The following is a 13130-nucleotide window of genomic DNA, read 5'->3' as shown; positions in this document are numbered from 1 at the left end:
TGGCGCTTAAAAAAAGCTCAGCGACGTCCTACAGTGGCGCTACACAGGCTCAGGAGGGTCACTGCCCTGTGTGATGCACCAATTCCGGATCATATTATAGCACCATCTCACTTACAGCTGGACAATTCTAGTAGAGGCCAGCTCCAACAAACACAATTCGGCACTATAATGAGCTCTGTTATACAGTATTAATACCCTACAATACATGCTTATTTGTTAGGACACAGCTCAAAACAGGACAGGAACAGACTACAAAGGACCATCAAATCTGCAGAAAAAATAATTGGAGCCGACCTTCCCTCCATATGTGACCTGTATCGGTCCAGGGCCAGGAAGCAGGCAGGGAACATCACTGCAGACCCCTCACACCCCGGAAAACAAAACTGTTCAAACTCCTTCCCTCAGGTCGGCGCTACAGAGCACTGTATGCCAAAACAACCAGGCACAGAGATAGTTTCTTCTCCCAGGCCGTCAACACTTGAACACGTCAGCTTTTATGTAAATACTGCAGTTGTTACAAATGCAGATTTATTAATCACACACCCACTTACTTTAATGTCTGTCTTACATGTCTGTGTATACTGTATGTACAGTGAGAGCTAATTTAAGCAAAGTCAAATTCCTTGTTTGTGTAAGCATACTTGGCCAATAAAGCTGATTCTGATTCTGAAAACTCAACAATCCATAAAGGTAACCCAATTACTAAAAATACCTAGTGTATTAGTCGAGGAAAAGGCTTCTTGAGACGTCATCTGTACTTCTGTGTAGAAGGTGTCGGACGTTTCGCTCCTCATCCGAAGAGCTTCGTCAGCAAACTAATAAGTGCTGGTAGCTTAGGCCTTAAATACAGTAAGAGTGGGCGGAATTGGTGTGCCAACACCCTCCTCCTATTGGTTCGTTACACTAAGCCCGGGCGGAGCAGTGGTATAATCCTATCCTGTTATTCACACCTACGATAAAAGGGAAGTGTCGCTCCCTGAATTGGGTATGAACGACTCTGATACTGGCTTGTTAGCATCTATTGTTCTGGCTCGGCCCTGCCTTCACCTCATTTGCAAGACTAAGAGCTGTGGGTTTTGGTCTCAGTAACCTGCTGAACACAGGGTCCAAATTAAACCTCAAACCACCATTCCGATTCAATGATGGGTTCTGTTGTTTGACAAAAATAGCTTCCTTTACTCCTCTTTCAAACCGCAGGGACAATGCTAGTGGTCCTCAATCAGCAGTACATCTACACCTGAAAGCTACCAATCACTCCTTTCAGGACAGCGAGGTAAAGATTTTGGCCAAAGAAAACAGATGGTTTGAAAGAGGAGTAAAGGAAGCTATTTTTGTCAAACAACAGAACCCATCATTGAATCGGAATGGTGGTTTGAGGTTTAATTTGGACCCTGTGTTCAGCAGGTTACTGAGACCAAAACCCACAGCTCTTAGTCTTGCAAATGAGGTGAAGGCAGGGCCGAGCCAGAACAATAGATGCTAACAAGCCAGTATCAGAGTCGTTCATACCCAATTCAGGGAGCGACACTTCCCTTTTATCGTAGGTGTGAATAACAGGATAGGATTATACCACTGCTCCGCCCAGGCTTAGTGTAACGAACCAATAGGAGGAGGGTGTTGGCACACCAATTCCGCCCACTCTTACTGTATTTAAGGCCTAAGCTACCAGCACTTATTAGTTTGCTGACGAAGCTCTTCGGATGAGGAGCGAAACGTCCGACACCTTCTACACAGAAGTACAGATGACGTCTCAAGAAGCCTTTTCCTCGATGGACAACTCCTGTACGACTGAGAGCCTACACAGACGCTAGTGTATTAGTGTATTTTTTTGTTTAAAAAATTTAGTTTGGAGCTGAAGAGGAATTGCACCTTTTACTGTATATCTCTATGACAAAGCATTATTATTGTTGTTAAGGCAGAATTTCTGATACAGCTTCGGTGTTGTATAGCTCGGAGATGGTGGAGACGTACCTACTGCTGTGGTGAGTGAGTCTACTGTACTGTAATTGTAGCTGAAAGCAACTGTGCTGAAAGCTTGGCCACGCTGAAAATCATGAGTTGTCTACTTGCTTTGCCTGGTCGCTTGCACCATTGGTGTCTGAGTATGTACTCTGAGTCTTGGCGTGCTAAGTTGTGAGGAAAGGAATGCATGATACAAAGTGGTAACTACCATTAAGGTGGAAAAACGGCATATAAATGCAGCTCACTTAACGCTCCACGCACTCAATCTGTCTTTGTCACAGCCAGGAAGGAAAGCAGCGGTTTTATATTCTTCTCTGTTTTCTTCCATTAGAAACCACTTAGTTATTTCTGCAGGGCATCACTTCTGTTCCCCATCTGTAGGGCTTCCCAGAGGGAGGAGGCATGTGAAGAATTTATGACAGTTTAAACTGTGAAAAGCTGTAAATTTTAGCTTAGCTGGGAATTAATCCACACAGTTAAAATAATAACTGAGCTCTCTGGAGACTCCTCCTGCTCTCACAGTTTTACATTTCTCCCTAAGTCCTACTAACCTACTAAAACACCATGAAGGAAATGTCACGTTCTGTTTCTTTTGACTGTTTTGTGGTTTTTGCTGACCTCTGCTGTTCTCCTCTGTTACAGACACCTCAGCTTCTGGTCCTGGGCGGAGCCATGAGACACACCTGTAGTCGATTTAGTTAATCGCGCCAGCTCTTAGGCTCAGCTACTGTTGTGTGCAGTTGCCAGTTTGTTCCTCGGTTTGAGTCGTCACCTTCTCAACTTCTCATGCTTGCGTACAACACTCCCTCTTTGTCAAAGCTAGCCTTTTGCTAAGCTCTGCTGTGTTTTTTCTTGGGGTGTAACGATTCATTCACTACATTGATGCATCAGTTTATATTCCAACGATCCGACAGCATCGATGTGTGTTTAGCAAGTTTCCATTCTGGACGGCATATATCACTCTAACGTTGTTTAAAAATGTAATCAATCGATTGAATCGATACTAGGAAATAATAGGATTTAAGCATGGCAGGCTTTATATGGATGTGTTTTTTTGAAGCACTTTTAATGATAAAGACTCGATAAAGACGAAAAACGTCATCATCATCATCGTCTTCCGGGGATGTGGTGGTCATGGGAGTTGTAGTGGACCTCTGAAATATCTGTGAAATCAGTTCACTTGTAGCGGCAACGTATGTAGAAAAGAAGTCAATTGTTTTATGGATGAGCTTCACGTCATGACTCCACTATGACTATAGTTTCCTACACTTTCACTTGTGAAACTTCTATTTCATGATTCATTGGAAAATGTGCCCATTGTTGAAACCTTTTGAACATGTTGCCTTGACTTCAGCTGCATTGTCTTTTGCATAATCATTTTCATTTCTTGAATATCTGTAATGTTTGATAGTAAATGCTAAATGGACATAATACATTAACTGGATGTATAACGAACACTACATAGCTATTTTGACTTTCATACTACTCAGGTTATGTAGTAGTATAAAATTATATTTATTGTCATAGTGAATTGAATTGTGAATTATTGCATGATATAAACCATTTTTATGACCTGTAAACTTTAAAACGATTAGTATTTAGTATCGTAGTTTTAAATTTACCAGTGTGTTTTTATATATGCAGTGGATATATGGAATTCCCTTTCTGATTTCTTTTTTTTATGTTTGTTACACTTAAATGTTTCAGATCATCCAACAAATTTGAATATTAGTCAATGACAACACAACTGAACACAAAATGCAGTTTTTAAATGAAAATGTTCATTATTTTTACTTTTTATTATTAAGGGAGGAAAAAAATCCAAACCTACACGGCCGTGTGTGGAAAAGTGATTGCCTCCGAAACCTAATAACTGGTTGGGCCACCCTTTGCAGCAACAACTGCGTTTGAGATAACTTACAGTCTCTTTCAGCACTGTGGAGGAATTTTGGCCCACTCATCTTAGCAGAATTGTTTTAATTCAGCCACAATTGGAGAGTTTTCCAGCATGAACCACAGCATCTCAATCCGATTCAGGTCAGGACTTTGACTAGGCCACTCCGAAGTCTTCATTTTGTTTTTTTTAGCCATTCAGAGGTGGACTTGCTGGCCTGATTTGGATCGTCCTGCTGCAGAACCCAAGCTGGTTTCAGCTTGAGGTCACGAACAGATGGCCGGACATTCTCCTTCAGGATTTTTTGGTAGACAGCAAAATTCATGGTTCCATTATCACAGGAAGTCTTCCAGGTCCTGAAGCAGCAAAACAGCCCCAGACCATCACACTACCACCACCTTATTTTACTGTTGGTATAATTAGTTTTTTCTGAAATGTGGCGTTACTTTTACACCAGATGTAATGGGACCAACACCTTCCAAAAATTTTAACTTTTGTCTCGTCAGACCACTGACTCTTTTCCCAAAGGTCTTGGTGATCATCAACATGTTTTCTGGCAAAATTGAGACAAGCTTTATTGTTCTTTTTGTTCAACAGTGGTTTTCGTCTGCCATGCAGGCCGTTTTTGCCCAGTGTCTTTTTATGGTGGAGTCATGAACACTGACATTAACTGAGGCAAGTGAGGCCTGCAGTTCTTTGGATGTTGTGGGGTCTTTTGTGACCGCTTTGATGAGTCGTCGCTGCTCTCTTGGAGTAATTTTGGTTGGCTGGCCACTCCTGGGACGGTTCACCACTCTTCCATGTTTTCGCCATTTGTGGATAATGGCTCTCACTGTGGTTCGCTCGAGTCCCAAAGTTTTAGAAATGGCCTTATAACCTTTTCCAGCTGATAGATCTCAATTACCCTTGGTTATGTTTTAACAGTGGGGGACATCACTGTTCCACACAGGGCCATGTAGGTTTGGATTTTTTTTCTACCTTAATAATAAAAAGTTTCCAAACTGCATTTTGTGTTCAGTTGTGTTGCCATTGACTAATATTTTAATTTGTTTGATGATCTGAAACATTTAAGTGTGACAAACATGCAAAAAACTAAGAAATCAGGAAAGGGGCAAACACCATTTCACTCCACTGTATATTATGTTTTATAGTAAAAAGTCGGGAAAAAAATCATAATTTTGACTTGTAACTTGAATGCTGAAAAAGTGTGTGTGCACCTACACATACAACGGGCCTCATTCACGAACATATTCTTATAAGTCTTCTTAAGAACTGTACTTAAGAAGGCGTGGGTTGGAAACTGCACCACATTCACGACACGTTCTTAAGTAGGGATAATCGTTCGCACCGGTGTTCTTAGGTTGATGAATGCCAACTGCGATGCCCGTGCATGTGAGCCCTAATTTGCATAGGTCACCGCCTATTATTTCCTATATAAGGTAAAAAATGTGCCGTGCACAACAGGCAGCTGGAGGCGGAGATGGCAACGCGCAAGGGCAAGATTGAGAAGCAGCTGGACAACAAACGAAAGAAAAACTTCAATTCTACTGAAATAGAGGTGCTTTTACAAGGAGTGACCGAACACAAGACCACCTTATTTTCACGTGTATCCACCGGTCATCAGGTCATCCAAAAAGAGTCGGCATGGAGCACCATTGCAGGCAACATAAATGCCGTTTCCACGGAAAAACGCACCACCGCAGAGGTTAAAAAGAAGTGTTTTGACTTAAAATAGACAAAAAAAAGATTGGACTGCACCGGAGGGATCTGGAGGAAACGGGAGGTGGGCCATCAATCAGAAACCAAACCATTTCAGAAACTCTAGAAAATATTTACACAATCATGATGGAAAAATAAAGTCAAAATACATAGTTTGTGTGTGACAATTTATTTTTTCTGTGGTTACATTTGATTAGACGCTGCCTAATTAATACAGCAGCCCCGTGCTCTGGCTCAAGACGTGGCTGGGGGCGCATGTCGTTATCTGGGGGTGTTACGTGCGCAATAGGCACACCACTTTCATTGCGATGTTATTCTGATGATCCTGCACACCTGCAAGAACAGAGAGGGAAGCCTGAAGCCTGAAGCAGGACATCAAATATTCGTTGCTTTCAGCAAATAAATCTACATGGTCCCTTTACATTCTCTCTCTGGGATTTGAATATATATTTATCAATGGAGTATATTTTAGTTGTTTTGATGATAAATAATTGTTGGGATATTTTATTTGCACTCCATTTTTTGGGATCAGGTTGCAAAATCCATCATGAGGGCGATTGCGCATTGAAAGTGCAAGCTTTGCTTGTGCGTAAGAGTCCTCCTGAGCGTTCGTAGAATTTGTTCTTAGATCTAAGAACTGTGAGTTAAGAACACGTTTCGTGAATGCCAAAAATCTTCGTAAGAAGGCTTTAAGAACAGATTTGTGCGTAAGAACGTTTCGTGAATGAGGCCCAATGTCCATAAATACTTATATTTATAGATATACTAAATATATATGTTCTCTTTGATTCTAGTAGGACTTGGTCACTTTAAAAGTAGCTCGCAGGCTGAAAAAGTGGGAGCGCCCCTTGCCTACAGTATATTATTATCATATGGGCAAAGTAAGTACTAATAACAAATAGTAATAATAATAATAAAAGTCACACAGCAACACTTACAGATTTTGGAACTCGGTATGCACATACGGCGCTCCGCATTATAAGGCGCCCCGCCCATTTTGGACAAAATTTAAGACTTTAAAGTGCGCCTTATGGTTGTGAAAATACGGTATTTACTGTATATTCCCCTGCTTTTAAAGTTTACAGACAAAGATATAAACAGTCAGGTTTTTTAATGGTAAGTTTATTGTAATGAGGACAGAATTAAATTTTTAAAAACATTCCAGAAAAATAACAAAGTAAAAGTTATAAATGAATTTGTTTTTGATTGAGGGGAATACGTATTTGAAAGCAAAAGTTCTGAATAGCAAGGCCAGTGAATGTTGACAGCATCAAAGCTGATTGAGCCATATGAAAACACAGTTCATGAAGAGATGGAAAAAATGTTGAGGAAAAAAGGCCTACAAAAACCCAACGATCATTGCTCACCAATGTGACGCACCTGAGCTTTAATGAGGCGGGAAGTCTGACTGATTCAGCCAAGTGAGGGTTTGTACTGTAAGTCATTCTCAAGCTTACCTGTCTCACAATAGCGTCCTGTGAATCCGGAAGGACAAACACATGTGTTGGGGGAGACACACGTCCCGCCACTCCTGCACCCCTCTTCACAGAAAGCTAGAAAGACAAAATATGTATTACAAAAAAGGTGTAAAACTTGATTTCACAGTTTATTCATAAGAATCAGAGGGTGCAAAATGATTTTCACAACTGCCAGCGGAAGCAGTTTAGCACTTCTGTAAGGTATAAGGTATTGCCTTAAAAGGAGCTTCGACTGTTGCGCTCACACCATAGAGGACTAGGAAATGAGTATGTAGGTCATTTTAGATCATTAAAAAATATAACCAGTATTTAAATGTCTCACATACAAGCAGCTAAAGGTCAAAAACTGACCTAATAGCTTTAACGGCGCACCGTTAAGATTCTGAACTGGGACACTCGTCACCTGCTTTATTTATTTTAATATGATGGGATTATGTAAATTGTTATTTATTGCATATAGAAGCAATCACAATATGGTAAGTGCTTTTTAGGAGATGTGTGGCTGTTGATATGATGATGGGATGACTTGTGAGTGCACAGGGTGCAGCGCATTAATATAATAATACAGGAGAAGCAAAAAGCACAGCACAAGTTTTGTTTTAGGAAATCTGGCAGACTTTTTTTCTCCACTATAAAAAAGCATGGGTGAGAAAGAGAATGGTGATAATTTGTCAGAGCCTCTAACGAGCAGGATTCAGGCGTCCCGGAGGAAAGAGGAGGAAAAGAGCAGTTAATTGAGCAAGTTCATTAAACAAAAATGACTAGAGTATGTCTAAGCTTAATTAATAATACGATTTGAAAGATGAGCCTTAATGGACTGAAGCATCTCTTTACAGTATAGTCACGTACGTCACACGTCACTCCTTTTCCTGGTTGTGAATTATCGCTATATTAGCTGGAAATTGTCCACACAACACATTGAGTTAAATCAGAATTTAATGCCAGAGGCTATACATTTGAGCAGCCTGATTGCTTCTGTACTAATAAACCTCACACTGAAATATTAATTGCACTTACATTGACTCAATCTGTTTCCAGCACTAATTATCAATTCACCGCCATCAGCACAATACTGCTTGTCTTTTCCATCAAATGACTTTCAAACATGGGGAGGGGAAACCACAATGACCATCGTAATACTTGTGATACATTATTAAGTGTATCTATATGCCTCAAATGAATTGGGCTGCAGTAGAATTAATGTTCAGGCATCATTAAGTCTTGTGCGTTCCAATATGCATGCTACTTTGTTAATCTTATGATGAGGTCTTCATTATATACATTTGTCTTCACCCTGCCTCCTCAAATTGTTCATGTTCTGTATTAATGTTGGTGTCAGGGGAATACACCAATGCATACATTGGCATGAAGATGCAGAAGCAGATGCTTCCACACATGAGTAGGATGTTTGAAACTTCTCTAAATGCTGAAAAATGTGGACAAATATAGGCAGACGATCACGTTTTTTAAAGTGGAGTTGTCTTTAGCAGAATCAGACTGGTATTGTTCTCTGTGGTGGAAGATTTTCTTAATTTATCAGTAATCTCAGAAAATGTGAACAGTTGAGTGGCAAATCACCACGGAGCTGGTGGATGAAAGACACATTGTGTTCCTCCATCGCCACTTGAACATGCCCCATCACTTTCACCTTCACTTTCCTCAGCAAAGGCACTTGAAGGCTATCTTGGAGGTGTGTTTGGGGTCATTATCATGATTTAAAAAATGCAATGAGGCCCAGTTTGAAAAGGGGGGGGGGGGGGGGGGGGGTCGTACTCTGCTTCAGAATGTCACCTCAGAATGTTTACCTCAATGAACCAAAGCTCTGGCGTGCCAGCAGCACTCATGCAGCCCCATGACCATGTCAAACGTACACAAACTAATAAAGGACCTCAGACACTGAGTCGGCATGGCCACCGGACCAGGGGCATCTGGGTCTAGGAGTGGGAACCGAAGACAACTGGACCTTGGGCTGGAGTGGAACCCAAGCTGAAGGAAAGACTGTGACCGAGAGCGTCTCCAGAGCCGCAGGAAAAGGATTGCCACGAGCCTCCTGCTGCTGAAGAGCGGAAGCCCTGATTCTTAGGAGCCTCGTTGCATATTGCAACTCCAAACAAAAAAAAATTCCAATTAAGTTGTCTTCACTGCCAGGTCATTCTGTCCAGATACGCTAAGCTAGCATGTGACATTACCTCTGGATGCAGAGACATACTGGCTAGTATGATCAAAAAAGTAGTTCATTTAAGGAAAAGACCAGCTCACACAGAGTGAAACGGTATACAAAAATGCAAAGTATCAAACTAAAGATGAAGGCAAGGAGGTACTGCTCGGACTAACAAAAAGTCCCTATAGGAGGTGAAAACAGGAATGTGCCCAAACAGGAGAATGATACCAGACAAAAGGTTGCATCAAGCACACAGGAGGAGTCCAAATAGCAACAATAAACCGGCAGCTGAACTAAAAAGGACACTAAAGGACACAGATGAAATACAGGTGCACTCCGAGCACAGTCTAATCAAAGTAAAAGTACTAAAACGGTGCAACACAGGAGACGGATGTAACAAAAGAAAAGCAACAAACGGGAAATAATGGTGAAAAAAAAAACAGGAGTCCAACCTGTCATGTGGAAAATCACAATAATAATTTAATACGGATTAAAACATATAAATAGCCAACATGTAATTTCCTTTGCAACCACATCTTTTGTCTTTCATCCTCTCTATCTCCTGTTATTTTTTTCCATTTCTCCTCAGAGTCTTTCCTGGGCTCCACCTCTACGGCTGTGTTACATTACCAGAATCCCTGCAACAAATAACCAGTATTAAAGGAGGATCGGACCGCCTTCATTGTCACCCCTATGACCTCCAGTTAAACTATCACTGCTTAAGTGAGCCTGTTGCTGACTCGTGACTTCTCAAGACATGCTTATACTCACAGATTTGCTATTTGAGTTTCCCATTATGGGCCTAGATTGCTTTCCAGTGGGTGGTGAGAATGAAATCACTCCACTATGTGCCATAGCTAACAGCCCCGTTCACGGTCGTTGGGCATCTAAGGATCCATCTCAGAATTAAGGGTTGAAGAGAACAATGAAAGCCAATGGGTACTCCACCAATTCAACAAAATATTAAAAGTGCATTTTAATTAGAACATGGAAGAGGAATTAGCTAATAATAGGCTTCCATGGCGACACTGCTCAGTGGTGTCCTGCGTTAATCCTTTGTTAGTCTTGTGATAATGACGCTATAAAGGTTTCATAAAAACTCTCAAACAAAATATAATGTACCTTTTAACACAAGCTGGCTAAGGTAGCTAAGGTTAAAGATAAGACCAGGGGCCTCACCTATAAAACTTGAGTATGCACAAAACGGGGCTGAAAAGTTGCGTATGCCGTTTTCCACTGCAAGTATGGTACCTATAAAAACACTACTTGATGTGAGAATGTGCGCACCGCTATGCCACCTTTCTCGTTGGCGAACGCACTTTTTGGAGACATGGCAAAAAGGCAACGCACATTTTAAGTGGTGAGGTGAAATCATTTGTTAGAAATAAACATGCAATGGAACCCAGTAAAGATGTATCCATCATTGCATGAAAACATCACGCCATTGTTGACTTAAAACATTTGTGGAAAGTGTTGTTATTTTACGTGACACTGATGGATATCATTTGTCATTTATCATAAACACCATTACGCATGAGCGTACAGTATCCCGACTAAAATATACATGAAAAACACAAGGCAGCGCTTGAATACGTCATTTGTGTTTGATTAATAATAATCATAACAAACATCAGGTTGTCAATTAAATAATTCTAGGGATGAAGTTTACAAGACACAGCACCATTAGGTCCTTAGTGCTCTGTTTCTCGCTTTTCTTTGGACAATATATAAAAAAAAAGACAATTTTTCGTTGCATATATCAAGTATGTCATCACGAGTTGTACTCATTTCATGCTCGTACTCTGCAAAAATGCATTACCCGTAATGGATACTAGTCTAAAACAAGTATCCAGCTCATCCCTAACAGGGACTAGACGATGTTTTAGGTCAGCTGATCTGTTGAAATTGGCAAGAAATCAAATTTAATTTAATTATTTTTGGCAGTTTGTTTTATAAAGCTTTCCAATCGGCTTGCGTCATGCCTGTTCATCTTTCTTACCCTTCGAAGTAGATGTAACATCCCCATTTATCGTCTGAAAGCCTGCTGCATATCTTCCAGACTACTGTAGTCACAACACAAAAAAAAAACGTACTTAGTTCACCCCTTGACTGGACTCTCTGCTTGGCCTTTACTTAACATGACCAATAATGACAGTACTTACATGACAGTAAGGACCCGAGCCAGGCGGTCTGTATGGATTAAAAACACATTAAGAGTGTTTTTTTTTTTTTTTTTTTTTACCAGCGTAATGTATTTGCAGAGGCTTGGGCGGGAAGATGATCAATACAATTGACATGGCCAGTTATTCCCCCCAAGAGCTTTCAGAGAATTCTTCCTCTACAGTTCAAACAGCTTAAGGATGAGTGCTTCAAAGCAAGAATTTGTATGTTTCAGAAAGCGTGGAAAAATTCTTGGGACACACCTCTTCATTAATGCATGACTCAGTCAGGGTTGCTCTGGATCTCACAGTTCCAATTTGATTTTTATTCCTACTCCTTTGTACCGTTTGTATCCATAACAAAGAAGACAAGACACTGAGGTGCTGTTTGTTCATGCTCAACAATGGGAATGGAAAACATGCACAATCTGACAAGTACATCTCTGATGGCATATTTTCTTGAGATAAGTCTGTTTTTAAAATGGCCCAAGAGACTGTCTTCCCATTAAAAATGAACACCAGGTGCTTGATTCTGTTCCCAAAGGTGAACTGTACTCCTAGGAGGGACTAATCCTTGTGAACAAAGTACACACTTAACACCAACTTGCACAGATAAATTTGTGCTTTGGCATATCTAAATATACAATTCTTGTCAGTATGCCTGTGTCCCACAAGTTTGTATAAGAGTTTGGTAAATTAATGTTTCTAATTAACTGTTTATTTATTAAAAGAGCAGCAAGAGAACAAACAATAAAAAAAAAAAAATCACTGGCTCTATTTGCAAAATTGTGTGTGGCAAAACATTAAATGGAAAATTAGCCATTCCCACCACGTATGGATGATTTTATCTATTTTAATCTGTGGAAGAGTCACAGGGGCATGAAGTTATCAAAGGAGCAAGAGGGGAGGTGCATGGACGCCCTTGGCAGTTGGATGTGAGGAGCTTTCATAACTATAGGCTGAGCAGGATGAGTGAATCCTGACGTCCAGATCCATTATTGAAACACATGCACACACACACACACACACCACGGAAGCTGACGCCACTGTTTTCACCAACCTCTGCTGTTTCACTGATAAGATGGAGTTTACTGCTGAGAGGCATGATGTAGTGCTGGAATTACCCATGACACATGCAGCCAGACTCTGGAGGAGGGATACACACACAGAACACACACACAACCTGATGTGCATTTGATTTTATGAGGAGATTGTGATGACTTGTTGGTCTTTCACTTTTATAATCACATGGGGACGTGTGTGCATTATTGCACCCGTGCATGACAGCTGAGATATGTCATAAAATGAGTAATCAACAGAAGGTATTTATTTGATAGAAATTAAGGACAATTCTAATAAAATCACTTGTCTCTGTCACAGAACACAGAGCTCCTGAAAGACATGGTCAAAATAAAGAATGGATGAGACGTTGGAAGTGATGTACTAGGTGAACATTCAGACGTTAACATTGTTATTGTTGGCAAGGATGAAATTAATTAAATAGTGTTTCTCACCTCACTTGTAACTTTTCTGCAGCCGTATTTAATTTTTAAAAAAGCACAGATTCAGCTAACACTCAGGGAAGGGCACAATGTATTTATTAGGAGGAAGAAAGTAGACAGATATGAGTTGTTCATCGTTCTGTGTGCGTTCTATGAACAAATAAAGCACCCACGCACAAAATACAAATAAAGAAAGGATTCCCTGGCTGGAATCTGTCTGGAGTGTCCCAACTCTAAAAGGACCACCATACATTC

General features: G+C 40.6%; 1 protein-coding gene across 1 annotated transcript in view; it reads right to left on the bottom strand.

Annotated features, from left to right (window-relative positions):
- Positions 1–13130, bottom strand: part of LOC129178161 (protein kinase C-binding protein NELL1-like) — a 288999-nt gene that overhangs the window by 37967 nt on the left and 237902 nt on the right. Inside the window, exon 15 of the mRNA XM_054770107.1 lies at positions 7033–7128. Within this exon, the coding sequence (XP_054626082.1) occupies positions 7033–7128 (96 nt within the window). The remainder of the gene's footprint in view (positions 1–7032; positions 7129–13130) is intronic.

This window comes from Dunckerocampus dactyliophorus, chromosome 3, assembly GCF_027744805.1.
Source record: "Dunckerocampus dactyliophorus isolate RoL2022-P2 chromosome 3, RoL_Ddac_1.1, whole genome shotgun sequence".
NCBI lineage: Eukaryota > Metazoa > Chordata > Actinopteri > Syngnathiformes > Syngnathidae > Dunckerocampus > Dunckerocampus dactyliophorus.
Note: the sequence above shows the minus strand (reverse complement) of the source record. Positions and strands in the feature narration are given on the sequence as shown.